Here is a 21973-nt window from a genome sequence, read left to right on the forward strand (position 1 = left end):
TGACCTCTGACAGGTCACTTAACCTCTGGGAGATTCAGTTTCTTCATCTGTAAAATGGGGATAATGCTGTCTGTTTATCCCTGACTCACAGGGTTATTGCGAGATCACCTATAACAAATGCACTACAAACCTGAGTAGTACGACATAAAGGAGCTCTGTCAAGCAGAGTAAGCCTGACCCTTCCTCCACCGGACAGCCCTTCAAGTACATGAAAATGAGCAACCTGGTGGCCCCCTCTTGGCCTCCTCTACAACGCCCTTACTGGCACAGGGTCCAGGCCCTTTGCCATGCTGGTGACCTATTTCTGCTCATACTGCAGTCTAGCAAAGTCTTTCTTCAAATGTGGCACCCAGAACTGAACACATGGCTCTCCGTGTGGGCCCTGACCCATACAGATGACAGGAGGACCATCGCCCTCTTCTTTCTGGACATTATCCCTCTCGCTTCAGTCCATGCTGGAGTTAGTCCCTTTCTCCCTGCAGAACCTCCTCTCTCCTCCGAGACTCTTCTGGGTGTGGGAGAATCCAGCCGAGGCCCTCAGGGAGGAGGAGAGGAACAAGGTATGCACAGTACCTGGCACACAGTAGGTACTTAAGTGTTGTCAGCGGTAGAGGGGGCCTTCAATCTGTGATTTCATTGTGTATATAAAGAAGGTCCCAGGAAACAGTCTAGCAACGATTGTGCAACAAATGGTCTTAGAAAGTTGCCTGGGAATGGTGAGAGATAAGGGATTTGCTAGAGTCACCACAGCTAATCTATGTTAGAGACAAGACTAGAACCCAGTTCTTTCCGGCTCAAAGGCCAACTCTCTACTTACTGGGCCACACTACCTCTCAACAGATGCTTGTTGAATTGAATTGAAGAAGGCACTGACCCCTGCAGGAGGTCACAAGGACCCAGGGACCCGAGCCCCAACTGTCCAAGCCACCCCTTAACTCTCAGACCTCCAGTGCCAGCCCCAGATATATCCGCCAGTTCCTGACCTGGGACACTGCACCAGCAGGCAAAGAGTCCCTCTGTCCTTAGGGCCTGGCCCCACAGACAGACAGACAGGGCAAAGGGCAAACACACATACCCATAGGAGGCAGAAGCTGCTCTCTTGAGTCCTTTTGGTCTATTAGGTTTAGGTTCTCCAGCCATGTTGATGTCTATACAAAGAAGAAGTCAAGGCAGAGGATGGAGTGATGGCACCTGCTTACACGCATGTGCGTGTGCACACACACCCATACCCACACCCACTGAGGCACATCACACCTACATACACAGACAGGGTCTTACACTAGGATTAGAGATGACTTGACTGAACGGAGGCTGCCCTTGCCAATGCCTCTGGTTCCCAGGCCACCCCCACACATACAGGCATCACAAATACAAACTATATATTAACATTCACACACACACACACCCCAAAATCACACTAAGATATGGCTTCGCCCACATACAAGAACTGTGTTTGTGTATACTCGTCTACAAAAACACATTCAATACAGCCATGCTCACATAGCAGATTCAAATCCACAAGTAAGGGCATTCACACATTGAAGTCCCACCCAGACCAGCACATACCCAGGGTGCCTTTTCTGCCAGTAGGTGGCATTGTAGAGCTTGGCAAGGTGCCTGCTTTCACCCTCACCAGCCAAGGTTTTCTGCTGTGACCCATTCCCCTTACCCCTCCTCTTCCATTCCCCGGATAGGTACCATTCTTATCATCAGGTTCTCAGCTTCTCTTGCCTTGAAAGGCACTCTGAATGCTTGTCCTGGGCGGCTATTTACATACCCATGCCACAAAGGCAGATCCTGGGCAGGAGCATCTCAGGAGTAGAAAATAATCAACTGTAGCGGGGCTGACCAGGGAAGGGCCAGGACAGGCATCAATCAACTGGACAAAAGGGGAGGTTGGCAGTTTTTTTTCTCTGCTCTGACATACTCATCTCCAGATTCTCAGGGCTCCCCTGTCCTCTTCCCCCTCCCTAACATCTAAGGGTACATATAAGTAGTCACTGGATTGCTTCATTCAAGAGCATTTAAAATTTTAATTCTAAGTATGTAATTAAAGGTCGAGTCTTTTAAAGGAATTTCAGGCACTGCAGGAACTGGAGGGAAAGGCCTCTCAGAAGCCCTCAAAATCACAACTACCCCAGGTAATTTTTGCTTATTTCACCTATAGGTAAGGTCAGCATTGAGCTTGAGTAAGGGTCTGCCAGAGCCCAGATATTGATGGGGCAGTGGCCCAGTCCTTACCCAAAGTCTGCCCTGCCAGCACTCGCCCGTTCTCGCCCAGCACGGCGGCACGGGCATGGCGCTCGCTAGCATACTGGACGAAGGCGTAGCCCTTGTGCACAGAGCAGCCGGCTACACGGCCATACTTGGAGAAGATGGTCTCTACGTCTGCCTTCTTCACCATGGCTGTGTTTAAGTTCCCAATGAAGACCCTAGAGTTGAGGGACTTGGGGTCATTCTTGTTGGTGATGTTGCTCGTGTGCACTTTCAGAGACATGGCGACGACCTAGAAAGACAGAAACTCAGTGAGGTCACGACACTGACCCACCTGCTAGTCTAGGCCTACATACTTCCCTGACTGACAGAGAGTAAGAAAGTGGGGCCATGATGGGTTCTGCTACCTTATTAATTTCCTTATCACAATGCTCCTTGAAACACCCCTGTGAGGGTGAGTTGAAAATAAAGGGGTCACATCTGGAGAATAAAATTAAGGGGTGAGAGAGGAATATAGTAGGAGAAGGAGAAAGGGAGAGGTAGAATGGGGTAAATTATCCCACAAAAAACAAACCAGAAAAGAAAAGGCTCTTACAGTAGAGGGGAAACAGGGGAAGGTGAGAGGGAATGAGTGAATCTTATTCTCATAGGATTTGACTTAAGGATGGAATGACATACACACTCAATTGGGTGTGGATATCTGTCTTACCCTACAGGAAAATAGGGGGGAAAGGGGACAAGAGAGTAGGGGAATGATAGATAGGAGGGCAGATTGGGAAAGGGAGTAATCAGAAGCAAACACTTCTGAGGAGGGACAGGGTCAAAAGAAACCATAGAATAAATGGGTGGGCAGGATAGGATTAAGGGAAATAGAGTTAGTTTTTCACAGCATGTCTACTATGGAAGTATTTTGCATAACTGCACATATATAACCTATATTTAGTTGCTTGCCTTATCAATGAGGGTGGGTGGGGAGGGAGAAAGGGAGAAAATTTGGAACCCAAAGTTTTAAAAAGACATGTTTAAAAAAATGTTTTCACATGCAACTAGGAAATAAGAAATACAGGAAATGGGGTACAGAAATCCATCCTGCCCTACAGGAAAATTGAAGGGGGAGGGGATAAGAGAAGGGGAGGAGAGATAGAAGGGAAAGCAGACTAGGGGAAGGGGTATTTAAAAGGCATGACATTTTGGGGTGGGGGAGGGGCGAGATGGAGTGAACATTTGGAACTCAAAATCTTGTGGAAGTAAATGTTGAAAACAAAAAAAATAAATAAATAAATTACCATGAAACACCCCTGTGAGGCGAGTCCTAAACACAAGAAACCCTTTCTGAAACCCCAAGATGCTAGTGACTTTCCCTAAGTTACCTTCCCCCCTCAAGTTAGCTTGTATATATTTTGTACATATTTATACATGCACATGTCTCTCACGACAGAAAGTAAGCCTCCTGAGGCCTTCATTATCTTTCCCCAGAACCTGACACAGTGCCTGGCACATAGCAGCACTTAATGTTTGTTGACAGATGGATCCCCATTTCACAGATGAAGAAATGGGGAGCCAGTGAGATGAACTGACTTCCCTGAAGTCACACCATAAGAAGCAGAGGTAGGATTTGAACCCAGGTACTCTGTCTCTTTCCACTGCACCATGCTGCTTTTCACCTTGAGGCGAAGGTGGGGCCCACCCTTTGCCCAGGGCTGCCACCTCCGTGAGCGAGCTCTTCCCTGGTCTAGGCCAACATCTCCTGGCACTGAATTGAGCTTTGATAGAACCACCTGGTCTCCCCAGGGCAGGAGTGTCAGATCCCTGGAGGCTTATGAAGCAACCTTTAACCCCCAACTGGTTCCTGGTGGTCAGTCAGATGGGCCAGAAAAGAAAAAGAGCTTTCAGACAAGCTGTGGGGTCTTAGACTGAAGAGGGTCTTCAGCTTCTTGCGCCTTGCACAACCAGAAATTGGAAGCTTCAGGTCAGAGGCCTGGGTGGAAGGGAGGTGTCTAGCAACAGTGGAGGAGACATAAAAAAATATCAACGACCCTCCAGAAGCTAAAATACTAGTCGGGGAAATAAGACTTAAACACTTGAGAAGTCTGTTATTATTCCTACTAATTGTAAAACTGAAAGTCTTGGTCAATTCAGCCTTCGTAATATCCCTTTTATCTGTGCCTCCCCATTTACACAGCCACCCCCCCCAATTTCTAGACCTTATTAGCTTTCTCCCCACTAGTGAAACGGCCTCCTAATAGGGCTCCCTGTCCCAAGTCTCTCCCCATTCTAATCCTCAAGTGATTGTCCTAAAGCACAGATCTGACCAGGTCACTCTACTGTTCAAGGGCTCCAGTGGCTCTACTGTTCCTAGGAGCTAATCTAACTTTCTCTGGCATTGAAAGCCTTTCACAATGGGCTCTACCCCCGTCCCCCTTTTCAGGTTTATTACACACTACTCTACAATTCAGCCAAACTGGTCTAGTGACCAACCCTCACAAGCCTACTTTGTTGATGCATTAAACAGGACATCTTCCTTACCTCCAATTCTAAGAATCCTAAGAGCACTGAGCCCAGAGTCAGGAGGAACCAAGTTTAAATCCAGTCTCAGACACTTACTAGCTATGTGACCCTGGTCAAGTCACTTAACCCCATTTGCCTCAATTTCCTCATCTGTAAAATAAGCTGGAGAGGAAAATGGCAAACCACTTCAGTATCTTTGCCAAGAAAACCCCAAATGAGGTCATGAAGGGTCAGACGTGACCAAAATGACTGAACAATGACCGAGGTTCAAGTTTGAGTTTCAGTACCAGCTATGGGACCCCAGGTAAGTCAAGTAATGTCTTTGAGTCTCATTTTCTCCATCTGAAAAATGAGAATAATATCAACCTCATCAGGTTGTTGTGAGGAAAGAGGTTTGTAAGTTTAAGAAACTTTAACATTTTAAGGATCTGTGATTTCATAAATAAGGGTACTCTCTCCACCAATACAGACTGCAACTCTGAGTCAGTCTTCATGAGTTACTAAGACTGAAAAAAATTCATTATCTTTTGTCAACTCTCTAGTGATCAGCCTTTCAACTTAGCTAAGAATAACTAACCCACATTCCATCCCGGAGCTTGTCCCTGAAGACTACAATTTGGTAGCACCTTCCTGAGGTAGGAAGCCTTGGAAACCCAGGGTCACTTCCAGGCCAAGGGACATCAGAGGAGGACTTAGAGTAGAGCAATGTTATCATTATTATCCTTCAAAACAGCACTAGCCTCTCCCTGCCTCAAAACCCCAATCTCTGTGGCTACAGGTATCCATCCCTGAGAAACATCATCATTTGGTTCCATCAGAGCCTGGGGAGCCTCTTGACTTGCTACTTCTTCCTGCCCTGCCCCAGCTGGCTTTGCCTCCCAAACAGGCTACAGAATGTAGGAGGGAGAACCAAGCCAGGTGCCTGGAGTCCATTCTGGTCAGTGGCCATCACGGGCTGTTATAGAGGAGGTGTGGAGGAAGAAGAAGGTTATAAAAAGAGAGAGAGAGTCCTTTGGGGACAGAAATAGTCAGACTTGCCACCAGAGTCAACTGATCAAAGAATGTGTGGGCTGAAAGGGACATGAGGAGAGAATGTGAGAATGTTAGAACTAGAAAAGACTTTCCAAGTCAACTAGTAGAACCTCTTCATTTTGCAGATAAGAAAACTGAGGTCCAGGGAGAGGGAAGGATTTTGCTCAAGGTCAGACAATGAGTAAGTAGCACAGCAGGGACTGGAACCCAAATAAAGTTTGCGAAGGACACAATCATAAAAACGGAGACAGACAGACTGACAGATGGAAACAGAATCAGAGACATATTGAGAGGGTCAGAGATGAACAAAGAGAACTATCAAAACAAAAACAGATGGACAGTTAGAGACATGGACAAAAATAGGCTCATAGGATTACAGATTTAGAGCTGGAAGGGACCTTTGAGGTATTTAGTTCAATCCCCTCCTTTTACAGAAGAGGAAACTGAGGCACAGAGATGTCAAGTGACTTGCCCCAGGTAGCACAGGTCGTAAGGGTCAGAGCCAGGATGTAAACAGAAGTCCCCTTACTCCAAATCCATGTTCTTTCCCCTGCACCCCATACTGAGAATTGCATTAGCTGAACTTATAAGGGATTTCCATACATTATCTCATTTGATCCTCTCAACCCCACAGTGAAGTAAGTGCTATTCTGGGGGAGGTGATTTCATCAGGGTTGGGAACTCCCTGGTGTGGAAACTCCACAGATCAACAACACCTCTGCAACCTGAGAAGCTTGTAGAGCTGCCTGGGGGCACTGAGGGGTGAAGAGACTGGTCTGTGATGGGGAAGCAAAGATGTGTCAGAGGCCTTTAAGGCTGGCCCCTCTATCTACTACACCACACTGCCCTCCACTGCTATTATTCTCTCCATTTTATAAATGAGGAAATCATAGCCCAGAGAGGCTGTGACTGGCGCATGTTCACATAGCCAGTGTCCGAGGTGGACTTCAAGCCCCGGCTTGTCCTGACTCCTCATCTCCCCCACCTTCCACGACATTTTGCTGCCACCTGGTTGTTGAACCTCAGTTGGGTTGCCTGAGCCAGGCCAGTGAAGCTCCTTTCCAGTGTCCTTCCAGGGCGATGGAGGCATCCTTATAGAGCTCTGGGGGAATTTACATTTTTCACTGATTGCACAAGGAATCTGGGCCAGGGTGGAGTTGGGGCAGGGAGAGTTAGAAAGACCTACCCCATGGAGGAGGGAGCACTAATGATTCTAATAGCTAAGGGTGATGAGAATCCATTCCAGGCATGGAAAACAGACTGTGCAGAGGCACAGAGATGGCAGTCAGAGTGTCCTTTGAAGGACAGCCACTAGGCCAGTTTGGCTGAACTAGACCTTAAGCTGATTTACACTTCCATAGAACAAATGTTTTTAAATATAATTTATAGCTCAAAGGACACAGCCCATTTCTGCTACAAAAAACTCACCCATTTTCTCACTTGAAATATTTTAGCCATTTTGATGGCAATAATCACCAGCCTGCGAAAAGTGAATGGGGTTTAGTAAGTCAGAGAAGTGGCAGACAGTAACGTGCTGCCCTTGGTGCACATAGAGATACAGTGATGCTCTCCTGGTAGAGCCTGTCTCAATGGCAGAGATGGCGAAGAGTCATCTATAGCAGAGGTGTCACCCATTCGGCCAGCATCGCTGCAGAACCAGATTAAAATGTAACTCAGAAATATTTAACCAAAGGAGGAAAAAAAAGACAGTACAACATAAATAATGTTAATTTGTGATTTTCTAAGTCAACATGGGGCCTGCAGGGCTCACTCTGTATAGTTTAGTTTATACCACTGATTCACATCACCTCCTCCATCCCTCCCCCCTCCCCAATCCTATGAGCTCTAATGCAAAGTTCCTAACATGACCAATCCTTTATATCAAGGTCAAAATCTGCTTATAGAGACAGATTTCATCACGTTCCACATTCTTTAATTCCCTCCTCCTACATCCCTACACCTTTTTGAAAAAAAAATTAATATTTCTATTTTCATATTGCCTTTATTCCCCCACCCCGACTTTATAACAATGAACAACAAGAAGGGAAAACGCTATTCGCAAAACTAACCATATCTCTCAGGTCCAGCACCATATGCAGTGTTCTACATCCATAGTTCCCCACCCCATCCATACCCAACTCTTGGAAGACGGCAGGGAGATGCACTCTTACAGCTCTTCTTTGGGTCCAAGCTTGGTCATTACAATTACACAGCATTTAGTTTCAATCCCTACTCCCCCACCCCTGTTCTTTCCACTCACACTGCGTATCGTGCATATTTTTCCTGGCTCTGCCAACTGTGCTTTTTATTAGTTGGTCTATATCTCCCCCCTTTTCTCTGTATTCTTCATAGTCTCCATTTTTTTACAGCCCAGCACTACTCATGTCCCATGTTTACTTAGCCAGCCCCCAACAGGGGGTCACCTACTTTGTTTCCACAAAAAGTACTGCTTTAAGTATTCTGGTGTATACGGAAAGGAGCTTCTCTTTTCCGATCTTTCACCACCCTGGGGTATATACCTAGCAATGGGATTGGTGGGTAAAAGGAAATGAGTACTTTACTTTCTTCATTTAATTCCAAATGCTTTTCAGAATCATTTAATCAATTCATAGCTTCACCAACAGTGTAGTAATGTGCCTGCCTTTCCACAACCCAGCCAACACTATTTCCATCTTTGTCAATCAATAGGTTGGGTGCAAAGTGGGAGACAGCATTGTTCTGACTCTTATTTTTCTTATTATTAGCTATCTGGGGCCATCTTTCACATTGTTGTTAACAGTATACAATTCTTATAAGAACTCTTTGTTTATATCCTCTGATATTCCACTGGAGAATGGCTTTTGATATGTGTAGTCCCTCTAGGTATACTTTGGATATCAGACCCTTATCAAACATTTCCCCAATTATTTTCCTTCTTATCCTAGTTGTGTTACTCTGTGTGAAAGTTTTCCAATTTCATGTAATCAAAATTATCCATTTTCTCTTTTGTGATGGATTACTTCTACTCCTTGTTATCACCACATAACTTAAGAATCTTCTATGATTCCCCAGTGCCTGCAGGACCAATTCTAAATTCCTTGCCTTCCACAGTGTGGCAACTTCCCTAAATTTATCTCACAGGATTCCTACAACAACTGTATTCTTTCAAAGGTGACAACTTCCCTCTAGAATAACCTTTATCTGCAACTCAACCTAGGACAGCTAGGTGGCACAGTGGATAGAGTGTGCCCTGGAGTCAGGAGGACATGAGTTCAAATCTAGTCTCAGATACTTACTAGCTGTGTGACCCTGGGCAAGTCATTTAACCCTACTTGCTTCAGTTTCCTCATCTGTAAATTGAGCTGGAGAAGCAAATGGCAAACCAATCCAGTGTCTTTGCCAGGAAAATCCCAAATGGAGTCACGAAGAGTCAGGCACAATTGAAACGACTCAACATCAAAATCAACTCAACCTAGCTGCAGTCATAATGGAGTGAGGTACCTTAATGTATTAGAACTGGAAGGGCCTTTTATGGCTAATAACATCTCACACTTTTTCTATAGCCTTTCCTACAACGGCCTCCCTGGATAATTGACCTCCCTGCTTCTAGTCTCTCTCCCATCTCAGATCCACTTTCCACTGCTGCCAAAATAAACTTAAGGAATAGGTCTGTTCATGTGACTGCCCTCCTCAAGAGCATTCAAGTAGCTTTCTATTGCCTCTAAGTAGCACACCAACTACTCAGTCTGCTGTTTAAGGCCTGCCATAATCTGGCTTCAATATTTCACACGACGCTCCCCTCACTCTTCCCTGAACTCAAGTCTACCCCCCATCTCCATTCCCTGCTGCTGGAAGGCACTCCTTCCCCCCACTTCCTGCCTTTCAGAATCATGGTCTTCCTTCCAGGCTCAGATCAGGTATCACTTCCTTAGTTCCCTCTCCCTCCTCAGACAGCCTTCTGTCTGCTTCTCTGTGTACATGTTACATCCGCCCTCTCTCCCTCCTAGAACGTAAGCTCTTCTAGGAGCAGGGCCTGTTTTATTTTGGTCTCTGCATCTCCAGCCTTTTATACAATACACTCTTTCTAACAGACCCTCAATGATTACTGAATCAAGCCATCACCCCCATTTTACAGATAAAGAAATTGAGATCAACAGAGGAAAACTGACTTGACCAGGGTCATATAGCTAATAAGCATCAAAGCCAGGGCTTAAATTCAGATCTTTTGACATCCTCTTTCCTTAAACACAGATCCACCCCGTTGAATTTACATCAATACATTTGACCATGCACCACTATGGCTGATCTCTCTAGCAGTATCGATCCAGGCCTTTATGATTTAGTAGATGCATTTATGAGTTGCCACAGTTGAAAAATTAAAACTCAGCCAACAGGGTGTCCTCTGTTGATGAGTCTGTCTAACTGAGCCAGGCTAGTAGTCATATGACATACATAGAGATACACACTCCATCTCACCATGTCTATACCAACTCCCTTAGTTTTAGAGAGCGAAAAACTGAGGTCTATGGAGGGAACATGACTCGCCTAACACCACATGGCTTAATACTAGCAGTGGCACTGCCAGCATTCACAGTCAGGTCTTCTAACTCTCCATTTGAGACTCTTTCCATTCTGTCTTTCTGGCCTTGCTCAGAAATCAAAGCCAGAATTTCAAGATCAGCACACTGTGACCAGCCCTGGGTCCTCAAGCCTAGCCAGGTGATATCCTGTTCATGTGGCTTGGAAAAGAAACAGCTTTTTGTGGTGGGAAATATTTTAGAAGGAAAATGAAGCAATCAGATAAGACAGTCAGTCACTCGGGGCATCTTGGTAGAAAGGCGCCTGTTACCAAAGCTATGGCTGACAGAACATCTATTAATTTCATTCAAATCCTCTGGTAGGGCAGGGCTCAGCCATCTCGTTAGTGCTGCCCAAACGATCATTACCAGCCAGGCAGGACTAATTTCCCCAAAAGCTTTTTAATTCTCCACCACATTTACCCGGCCAGGTGCTAACCCAGGGCTCCACTTCTTGGCTCCTCTCTTCCCTTTCCACCCTGAGAGGCCTTCTCTCTGTTCATCACCTGCCCTATCTCTCTAAGCCAATCCAATCAATCAATAACTATTTATTGACAGCCTACTGTGTGCCTGGCACCATGCTAGATTGGGAATACAAACAAAAATGAAATAATCCCTGCCCTCAAAGCCTTCAACCGGGGAGAGGGATAGAGCACAAACACAGGTAAGCATGTGACACTGTATTTGAGGAGAGAGAGTATCTACAAATCAGGGAATGAGGAAAGGCTTCCCTTCAGAGGTGGCACCTAAGCTGAGCACTGAAGGAAGCTAAGAATTCTCAGGGTTCAAGTGAGGAGGAAGGACATTTCAGGCACGGGAAGCTCTGAGAGCCTGTGTACAGAGATCTGCTAAGGACTGGCCCAGCTCCATCCCCATTGGAAAGACTATCTTCTGAAACTGAACAGGAAGCCCCCTAAATCCCTACGCTTGAGACCGCTGCTCCCCAGGAGCTAATGCCAGGGATCCCAGGCATGATTAGTCACAAAGCACCCCTTCTTGATCACAGTCATTCTTCCCAGCAAATGATGTTTAAAAGTCATTAAAAGATTTGTCAGTTGTGACTTATGAGCCTCGTTCCCACCAGGAAGCTGGGCATTGACAAATGCCCCACTAGGCCTCTCATCTGTCATGTGGCTAGGAGGTGCCCAGTTCCAATTACGGGGGTGAAAATGACAAAAAAAACCCTGCTTTAGCGTTACTCATTTAACCAATACTCAGGCACTTCCTCCCAGGCTGTCTCCAGCCTAGAAGGGAGCTTGATTATATAGTAACAAACTATAGTCCTTGCCGTACCTTTCTTAGTCACTTCAGACCCCAGGTCTCTGCCTGCCAAGATTCTGAACGTCTGATTTTGAGGTGATCGTTGGGGGCAGGAACAATAAGGTTAGCTTCCTCCCTTCCGCCTTTTATGGCTGAATCACGTCCTTTAGAGCCCAATCTAAATGCCATTTCTTCTGGGATGCCTTCCCTGATCCATCAGTGGGTAATGACCTTCTCCCTGAGGTCTCCAAAGGCATTTTTTGTACCTCTACAATGCAATTTTGAGGCACCATTAACTTTGGAATTAGGAAGACCTAGGTTCAAAGTCTGCCTCTAACAAGTACTGGTTCTGGGACCCTAAGGCAGTGACCTCACCTCAAAGTGCTCTAGGCACTGCAACAACTCTAAGACCCTAAATTGGAGAAATGATGCCAATTTGCAATGGTGCAAAGATTTTTCTCACTGAGAGTTCCCTATAACACACAGGAATAGTTCAAAATAATAATGTATTAATTAGGTAACATTGTATATTTGTATTGGTGTCTTATCTTCCTTCTCTAACTATGAACACCACAAGGGTAGTGAACGTGACTTCTCTACATTTTTTATCTCTCCCAACACAGGGCTCTCTATACACCACAGAGATCGGGACTGAATATGTGATTTTATTAATATTGAGAAACATGAGAAAACTCTTCCTACTAATGCAGGTGAGCACATTATTTGCCCTAGGGCAAAAGTAGAGGTATCAAACAGGAAATTTTTAACAAAATAAATATACAATAAAAATAGACATTACATTTTAGAATGTAAGTCAATATGTGGTCCACAGGGATCCTTATATATGAATTAGTGGCCCCTGTTTCTATCTGAGACTGACACTTCTGACCTAGAGCTCAGAGAAGTTAAGGGATTTGCACAGTTACACAAATGGGATGTGTCAGGGGCGTGACTCAAATCAAGGTCTTTGCAGCTCTGAGGCCAGCTCTCCAGCTGCTACATGCTGCCTCTCACAGTAGATATTTTATAAATGTTTGCTAAATTGAAATACTTCATGGTCACAATATTCATTCCAAAACAGAGAATGTCGGAGTTGGAAGGAGGATTGAGACTATATACCCATCCCTACCACCCTCCATTTATAGATGAACAAACTCAGGTCCAGAGACAGAGTACTTCACGATGCCCCACAGCCAGGACCAGCCCTCCAGCACCAAGTTACCCGCCTCCTAGGTGGGGGCTCTTTCCACTGCACCATAGTGTTTTCAGTGTCCCCACTGGCCCCTAATTCCCATAAAAACCTACAAAGGAGGGACAAGTTTATTCCTTTCCTCTCTGCTCCACTGACTGATTTCTTCTAGGTTTTGAAGGTACCTTGACTCCACCTTTGTGACCAACCTCTCTTTTTTCCCTCCTGCTCAAGAATAGTCTTGGAACAGGTGAAGGAGTAGATGTGGGAGCAAGGAGGAGGGGAGTATAGGATTCCAGAAGATGCCAGAAAAACCCTTAGGATGCCCTAACCTGATCTGTGAAACTGGGTATGGTTTATTAGAAGCAGAAAACTATTAGTGACAAGTACACCAGGGAAGAAAAGTAGTTTTACTTGGGTGGACTGAAGTGGAGGGATGGGGAGGGAAGGATGGGGGGGTGGGAGAGAGGAAATGAAGGTTTTTGGTTTTGAATAAGCCAAGGTTCTAACTTCAGTAGAATCTTTCCTCATTTTGCATTCTATACACTGTTTTCTTTCCTTTTTCCCTTTCCTTTTCTAATAGTTCCCTCCCTCTTTCCCTTCTTTCCATTCCTCTCTTCATCTCTACCTCCCTTCGATTTTCTCTCTATTCTCTTTACTTGGTCTCTCTCTCTTTTTTAATATCATTACCCTTCTCCTCTTCCACAGATTCTTTCTCCCCCTTTCTTTAGTCTTTAGTTTTCTCTCTCACCCTCCTAAGCTCATTAATATTCTGGAAATTCGTCATGCTGTGGAGCAAGGCCACAAAATGGAAGGTACTAACTGGGTCATGGGCTCCCTCCTTCAGCCAAATCCCATCAAATGTGCCCTCTGCTGAACAGAATGGGAAGGGAAGAGCCCATTTTGTAGATGAGGAGGCTGAGGTCCTTTTCACCACACGGCAAAAATGGTGAAAGGCTTGAGGCAGGGGGAGCCACAAAGGCCAAATGGGAACTCAGGGCCCTGAGGTCTCCAGTCAGGCCCACACATACCCTCAAAAACCAAACTTCCCTCAACATGAAGAGGACTGGGCTCCGGGCCCCAGAGCCTTGGGGTCCTGCACTCTCAGTGATGGATGAGGGTTGGGAGCCTTGAGTTGGGTTCCAGCCAGGGAGATCTTGGGAAGATGGAAGTTTAATCTGGTGCTGAAGCCGAGCTGTTCCTCCCTGGGGTGTCCGAGCGTTTGATTAAAATCTTTTTATGGGGAATCAATGTTTTCCTCATTACAACATTCCTTCTCCTCCCTAAAAACACCAGGAAGGCACTGAAGGGGTTGCCCTCCTCATCAGGGCATCATCCATCAGGTTCTAGCCCGCCTGCCATGTTTGATTTTATTTCATAAATATAGCTAGGAAGAAACTCACCCCAGGGGCTAACTCAGATGGCCCTGTCACATCCTGTCTCATGGCTGCCACACAGGAAAGGCCACTGGGGCCCTGGCCATGTGCTATGGCCACAGTCCTAAAACATGTGAGGACAGGACAAGACCCTCCTCTTATTCTGAGTCCTTTCCTACCCTGGCTTTCATCAATATTCAAAACCTGAGAAAACTGGAAAGACCTTAAAGACCATTTAGGTCAACCCTTTTATTTTACAGATTAAGGAGGCCAAGGTTAAAGTGACCTGCCCAAGAGCACAGTGGTAGAAGGCAGCATGGAACAGCAAAGTGAGCACTGGCTCTGGAGTTCAGAGGACCTGAGTCTGAATCCTACCTACGTGGTCTTGGGCAAGTCACTTAATCTAAGTAAGCCTCAGTTTCCTCATCTGTAAAATGAGGAGGCTGACGGATGGGCTGAGCTTCCTTCCAGTTTTAAATCTATGATTTTCTGAATAGTAAATGCATTTTAGCTGTGGTTAACATTTGGTGAATAGCCCATATGTACTATCTCTCAGCTAAAGGCAGGACCAGCGCCTTTGCAATCCTCCATCTGATTCCCATCCAGGAGAATTCCCTAAGTAGCCCTAGAGCTAATGCCTCCTGTGATCTTGAAGATATAAATTCAGAAATTCAGTGTCAGAACTAGAAGGGCCCTCAGAGACCACGGGGTCCAGCCCCATCATTGTGCAGACAAGGAAACAGATTCAGAGAGGGCAAAGTACTTCAAAGTCACAGAGTGTTAGTGGCAGGGTGGGTACTCTAATACTGGTTTCTGGAGTTGGGATCATTCCAGAAAAGGTAGAATCTGTGAAACCAAATACCCACAATTCCAAGCTCTTATCCCACTGTCCACCAGCTGGACTAGCCTTGGCAAAGGGGCCACCATTGATCAAGCTGGGATGAAGACATGTCAGTTTCCAAACCCCATCTTTCCCTATTTCCAGCTGCAGAGAGAATTAGTACAACCCTTCTACACTGGAGGCATGACTGTTTGAAGGATGCAAATCTCTAATTATTCTGGACAGGGGAAAGATGTAGAATGAGAATGTACTCAAAGTTTATTATTCATTTTTTTCCTGAATAAATGTTGATGTCTAAACCTATTGGTAACCTCTGGTTTGCTAGAAGACCCGGAAATGGATAATTTAGACATGAGTTAGTTTTAGAAATTCCCAGTTCTGAGTGAGGACAAATGAACCATAGATGATTTATCGATGAGAATCCCCCCTGCATGAATCCAGAGCTGTTGGGGCTGTGATCAGGAGACAATGGCAACAAATTGTGTGTATGTCATAACTGTGATCTACTTTTATTATAATGCGGACTGTTCTACCTGGGCATGGGCTTTATCTATTCGTGTGTGTGTGTGTGTGTGTGTGTGTGTGTGACATTCTACTGTTGGGCTCATGTGCATGTCTGACCTATCACATCCATACCTGCAGTCCCATTAATAAAATGGGCAAATGGATCAAAGTATTAATTTGTATGCTGTTGTACATAAATTTGAAGATTCAAGTTCAAGGGCCACCCCCCCCCAAAGCCAAGGTTGTCCAACCAATGACTCAGCATGATCCACCACATTTCAGGAAGACCCTGGATACTCAACAAAGTTTGAAAACAATTAATTCAGTAGGTTACAGGAAATAGAACTATGGGAGGTGTGGCATCAGCCCCTAATGATCTTGGCTCCCATCTTGGTCAGGTGAATTTCAGAAAAGGAAGGGACATCAAAGACCAACCCATACCTGAGTGGGAGTCCTCTCTATAGCATACTGACAAGCCACCCAGTCCTGCCCTGGCTTAGAAGATCTCTAGGGAGGGAGGAACCTATTACTTCCCTGAGCAGTATACTCCACATAGAGACACTTCCGTTAGGAAGTTTTTCTTACTAGCAAAGCCTAAATCTACCTCCCTGTAACTTCCATCCATCTCCACTAGTTTGACCCTCTGGGACCGAGCAGAACAGTTTACCTCACTAAATATTTCAACACCTTTAAAAAGAAGGAAGAAGCAGTGAGATGTAGTGGAAAGACCCAATTTGAAGCAGGAGACCTAGGTTCTAGTTGTGGTCCTTCTTCTTGAGTGTTTGGACATGTTTCCTCATTTGTAAAATGAGAGTGATAATGGAAGCTGTGCCAGCCTCCTAGGGTTATTGAATCTTGCAAAATAATGGAAGTAAAAGGGCTATGCAAATGTGAGTTTTTAAGACAGCACTCCAAATAGCAAAAAACCATTCCCCAATGGATAAGTGGTCAAAGAAGATGAACAAACAGTTCTCAAGAAGAACTGCCAACTATTAACAACCATATGAAAGACTGTTCCAAATGACTAATCAGAGAACTGGAAAAAACTGTTAAGGTTCCACCTCACACTCAGCAAATTGTCAAAGATGACAAAAGACGGGAACAGTCAATGTTGCAGGAGCTGCAGGCACACTAATGGAGCTATGGACTGGTCCAACCCAAAAAATTAGAATTATTCAAAGTAAGTGACTAAAACACCTATACCTTTTGACCCAGAGGTCCCACTACTAAGTATATACCCTAAAAAGATCAAAGACAAAAATAAAGATTTTATGTAGAAGGCTTATCTTCCTAACTACTAGTGCCTTCCTCATTCCAATCTACCTTGTATTTATTTTATACATATTTACACGTGTACACATTTCCACTGATAAAATATCAGCTCCCACATAGGACAGGAACTTTCTCCACACATACCAAAACAATTCTAGAAGCACTTTTTGTAGTAGCAAAGAACTGGAAACAAAGTAGATGCCCATTGGGAATGGCCAAATAAATTATGGTGCACAAATGAAAAGGAATCTTACGCCAAGAGAAATGATGAAGGGGAAGATGTATATGAACTAATGTGAACTAAAGAAAGCAAATCAAGGAAAACAATATATACAACTACACCAATGTAAACAGGAAAAAAAACTGAAAGAAAATGTTTTGTAATTTACAATGACCTATCTTGGTCCCCTCAAAAAAGATAGGAAAATATACTCCCCTTCCTTTTTCACACGGGAGAGGGAGGCAGAAGAGTTAAGGAGTCAGGATACTATGGCCGTGGAACCCTGTGTATACTATTATATTTGACTGATCTGCTGATTAGTTTTATTGAATTACTCCCTGCTCCCCTTTTCTTTGTTTATAAGAAATGGTTCTCTGACTGGAGACTGGGGAAATGGATCTATTAATAAATGCACACGATACAAAAACAAAATATACCAGTAAAAATTAATTTTCTTTATAAAAGACAAATGCTCCTGACCTTACATGAGTCATTTAGATTTTTTACATCCTGTATTACTCTCCATTTGTTTCTTTCTTACCCCAAGCAGAGCCCTAAGCTCTGTGGGCAAGGACTCTGCTTCGTATATATTCTCTTCTGTGCTGGGCACACAGCCCTGAACTTGGCAAATGCTGGATGACTTACAGAAGGAGAAAAAGGAGGAAAAGAGCTCATGTACTTTGAATTTACAGAAAGAAAATGTCCATTTCTGTAGCTCTTTAAATTGTACAAAAGCATCTTCTTCACCACAAATCTATGAGGTAGGCAGTGAGAGAATTATTACCTCCTTGTTACAAATGTAAAAGCTTAGGCTCTGAACTTTGCTAACAATCGTATGTAGAGCTCATCAGTATCAAACTCAGGTCTCTTGACTTCTAAGTTCAGTGCTCTTTTGACAATATCAGACATCACATGGCTCTTAGAATACCTTGTTGGAGGTCCTAAGTCCTTATCAGACCCTGAAATTCTAAGCAGATACTTGGCCCTTTCTCCATCTACCTGCTGCCCTGCCCCTATTCTTTACCAAATAACTGAGGCTGGGGGTCATTCCAGTCTTCCTGCCAGTTATGGCCAAAAGCTGAAAGAAAAACCCAAATAAGGGCAAAAGAAGGTCCCCATCCCCCATCCCCACTGAAAACCACCTGGATGATGGCAGTAGAAGTGAGAGGTAAGATGTCAGAGGCCTTCTGGTCCAATTCTCTAAATTTACAGATAAGGAAATTGAGGCCCAAAGAGATTTTGTGACTTGTTCAAAGTCACAGGTGGAATAAAACACAATGCTGGTGCTTTGGCTGATGCAGGCTGTGAATCCATGACACAAACCTGGAAGGCTTCTGATACTCTGTAAGGGGGCAGATGGAAAAGAAGTCCTGAGATTAGACCTACGAAAGCCTATGGGGTGAATAGACATGGAAAAGTGGAGAAGATAATGTGGGAATAGAATTGGTTCTAGAGTCAGTGTACCTAGGTTCAACTGTTTCTGGTGCTTACTGCTGGTATAACCTAGGGGTAAAACCTCCTTGGGTCTCAGTTTCCTCATCTGTAAATAAGGAGGCTGACCTATCTCGCCTCTGAGATCTCTTCCAGCTTTAGAGCAACGATGTGATGATATTATAGAAAAGGTAGAAATTGTAAGAAAAGTCATGTGAATTCCAAAGGACCCATAATGAAAAATGCTATCCACCTCCAGAGAGAGAACTGATGAACTCTGAATGCAGACTAAAGCATACTTTCTTCACTTTCCTTATTTTTTCATGCTTTTTTGTTTTTGCAACATTGTTAATATGGAAATAAGTTTTGCATGACCTCACATGTATAACTGATATCCTATTGCTTGCCTTCTCAAGTGTGGGAAAGGCCAGGAGGGAGGGAGAGAATTTGGAATTCATAATTTTAAAAAATTATGTAAAAAATAAATTCATTAAAAATTAAAAGGGTAAAAAAAAAAAGAAAAGAAAAGAAAGAAAAGCCATGTGAAAGATTCAACTAGAACAGGACTTGATACCCCCAATCAGCCCTTCTAATCCTCCAGAGTGACTCTACAATTCTCCTGGGCTTGCTTTGAAATACGCTCCTCTGGTTCCACGATGGGCTCACTCATTACATAGCAGGACTGGCTCCTTGTCCAGAACCTGCACTCTTCTTTCACCTGCCAATAACCTCTGAGCTTTGTTCTATAACACCTGCCTGAGCCATTCGATTACCAGTCACTGAAACATCTGTGTTCTTAAGTCTCTACACTATGACCTGGCTAATTCCAATCTGGAGCTGCTGCTGCTGCTGCTGCCTGACACTTCACGGTTTTCAAAGGGCTTTGCATCCATGATCTCTTAAAATAATCCTATAAGATTGGCAAGGCAGGTTTTTACCCTGATTTAGCAGGTAAGAAAACTAAGGACCAGAGAAGGGAAAAGCCAAAATCACATAGTAGAAACAGATGATTAATATGAAGAACACAGGAAGGAGTGAGAAAATCCAGATGAATTGAAACAAAATGAAGTAAGCACTAAGCCAAGATTGAACCCAGATCTCCATGCTTGGTCAAACTGAGTTCTTGACGATTCAGTTATAAGGAGCCACAGTCTAGCACTGACTTCTCCACATTCATTCCTCAACCTCAACTACCCCAAGACAACTCTGGTTCCTAAGCAAAGAAATAGGAAAAGTCCCTAGGCCTGTAGTCAACTTTCTAAAAAACATATGGTTCCACCCCTGTTTCCCTGGCTATTTGCAAACATTCTGTGACTCCTTAATTTTTTCCCTCTTGAAGTAAGTGCATGCACAGGAGGGCCTGGAAGCTGTAACAATGCTGGCTGATTAGTGCTTCCCAGAAGTCCTATCACTGAAGACCTGCTGCCAGAATTCTTACCTTGCTTCTTCCAGCTCTGTTGGCCTCCAATTTGTTAGTAATACAGGAAAGGGGTGCATTTCAGTTAAGTGAATATTCTTGTTAATAGAATCACAGAATCTCTGAGCCGGAAAGGACTTTAGAAGGCATCTCACTCAATGCTCTGTCCAAGGTATGGATTGTCTCTACATAGCTTCCCCTTCATGTGGTGATACCACCTCAACTTAAACACCGTTAGTGACAAAGAGCTCACTACTTCATACTAAGAATTTACAATTTCTACACAGTAACTACAACAATGTAAACGGAAAGAATGACAGACACACACACACAAAGTAAATGTAACACAGTTATAAAGATCAAACAAGTTTCAAATGAAGTGATATGAGAAGACAGCCTCAACCTATCCCACCCCTCCAGTGTTACACATTGCACACGTTAGGACTTTTTCAATAAATCAACCAATTGTGCTGACTTTTTTCCCTCTCTAAAAAAAAATTTTTTTTGTTCATATGGGATGACTCTCAAGAAGAGGAGGGAGAAGAATATATGCGATATTTTGTGAGGGAGAGAAATATATGGGATATTATGGCAATGTAAGAAACAAAATATCAATAAAAACTTATTTTTGAAAAATCAAGTGTTTCCTTCAAAATTCTTCTCAAAAATCCCTTCTACAGGAGGCCTTTCCTTATTCCCCTAGGTACTAGCATCCTCCTCACCCCAATTAACCTTGTATTTATATTATGTGTATTTATAGGTATACATGTCTTCTCTAATAAAACTTAAGCTTCCTGAGGACAGGGACTTTCATTTTTTGTCTCTGTAACCTCAGTGACTAACAGTTCTTGGTTCACAGTAAGCATTTAATTTCATACTGAAAGGCTCTTATTGCTAGGAAATTCTTCATTCTTCATCCATTGCTAATAGCTTCTCACCAAATGTTTACCAGTGATGATCTATGTATCACAGATTACTGGTTTCTAAAGAATTAGAGAAATAATTCTAAAGAATAAGAATATAATTAAAAAAACTCTTTGAGACTAGCCCTGACTTTGCCACTAAACTGTGTGACTTAGCAGACTGAAGCATGTTGTTTTTCACTTTATTTTTCTTGCCTTTTTTTGGGGGGGGGCCCAACACGGCTAATAGGGAAACGTTCTGCATGACTTCACATGTACGATGGGTATCATATTGCTTGCCTTCTCAATGGGTAGGGGAAGGGCTGGAGAGAGAGAAAGAAACTGGAACTCAAAATTTTAAAAATGAATGTTAAAAGTAAAGGAAAAAAAAAGAGAAAAAGTTCTCCAAAAGAAAAAAAAAAAGAGAAAGGTATTTAACTTCTCTGAGGCTCATTTCCCCAGTCAACAAATAGGCATAATATCAGAACTAGAGCCTTAGGAATCATGTGATCCAATCATTCTGTTTAAAAAGAGAATAAAATGAGGCTCAGAGAGAAGCAGCTTGCCCAAGGAAGTACAAAGAGCTGAACCTCACAAACCCAGGCCTCTTCTTCCTTCACCCTGCTCATATCACCAAGAAAATCAAATGGAGGAATGGAGGAATGGATGGGAAGTGCTCTGAAATATATAGATCATAGCACTCAGATGCAAAGGATCATTAAAAGTACAATGAGCACAACTGAATCTTTTCCCAGTGATTCAAAAAGCTCCCCAGGACATCACACAGCTATAGGGTCAACATTCTGAATATCAATTATTCCTCTGGGTCTTGAAAACAAATTCTTCCTCTCTGATCACAGGACTGAAAGCCAAGAAACCCATGTTCTAGTCTCAGCTCTATCAATGACTGGCTGATGTGTGATCTGGGAAAAAAGTCCCTTTCCTATGGTGAGCCTCAGTTTCCTTATTTGCATAAGGGAGCAGGACTAAATCACAGGATCACAGATCTAGAGGTGAGAAAATACCTAGTCCAATCCCCTCACTTAACAAATGAGGATGTGAAACCCAGAGAAGTTAGGTGACTTAGTAGACATTGTAGAGACACAATAATGCATGGCAGAGCTAGAATCTGAAGTTCAATTCTCCAACTCCAAATCCATCATGCTCCGCCCCCCCATACCTTTTAGCCTCCAGGCCTTTCCAGCTGAAATTCTATGGTTCTTTCTAGATCTAGGCAAAGCATGGGACCCT

General features: G+C 43.9%; 1 protein-coding gene across 6 annotated transcripts in view; it reads right to left on the minus strand.

The window, feature by feature from the left end:
- Positions 1-21973, minus strand: part of RALY (RALY heterogeneous nuclear ribonucleoprotein) — a 61512-nt gene that overhangs the window by 11360 nt on the left and 28179 nt on the right. For all 6 annotated transcript variants that reach the window (XM_027867058.1, XM_027867057.1, XM_027867056.1 and 3 more), the window contains exons 2-3: positions 2242-2506; positions 1076-1148 (exon numbers count right to left, since the gene is read on the minus strand). In XM_027867058.1, coding sequence (XP_027722859.1) covers positions 1076-1148; positions 2242-2497 — 329 coding nt within the window. In that variant the 5' untranslated portion in view covers positions 2498-2506. The remainder of the gene's footprint in view (positions 1-1075; positions 1149-2241; positions 2507-21973) is intronic.

Source organism: Vombatus ursinus, unplaced genomic scaffold (genome assembly GCF_900497805.2).
Source record: "Vombatus ursinus unplaced genomic scaffold, bare-nosed wombat genome assembly UNPS02014785.1, whole genome shotgun sequence".
Classification (NCBI taxonomy): domain Eukaryota; kingdom Metazoa; phylum Chordata; class Mammalia; order Diprotodontia; family Vombatidae; genus Vombatus; species Vombatus ursinus.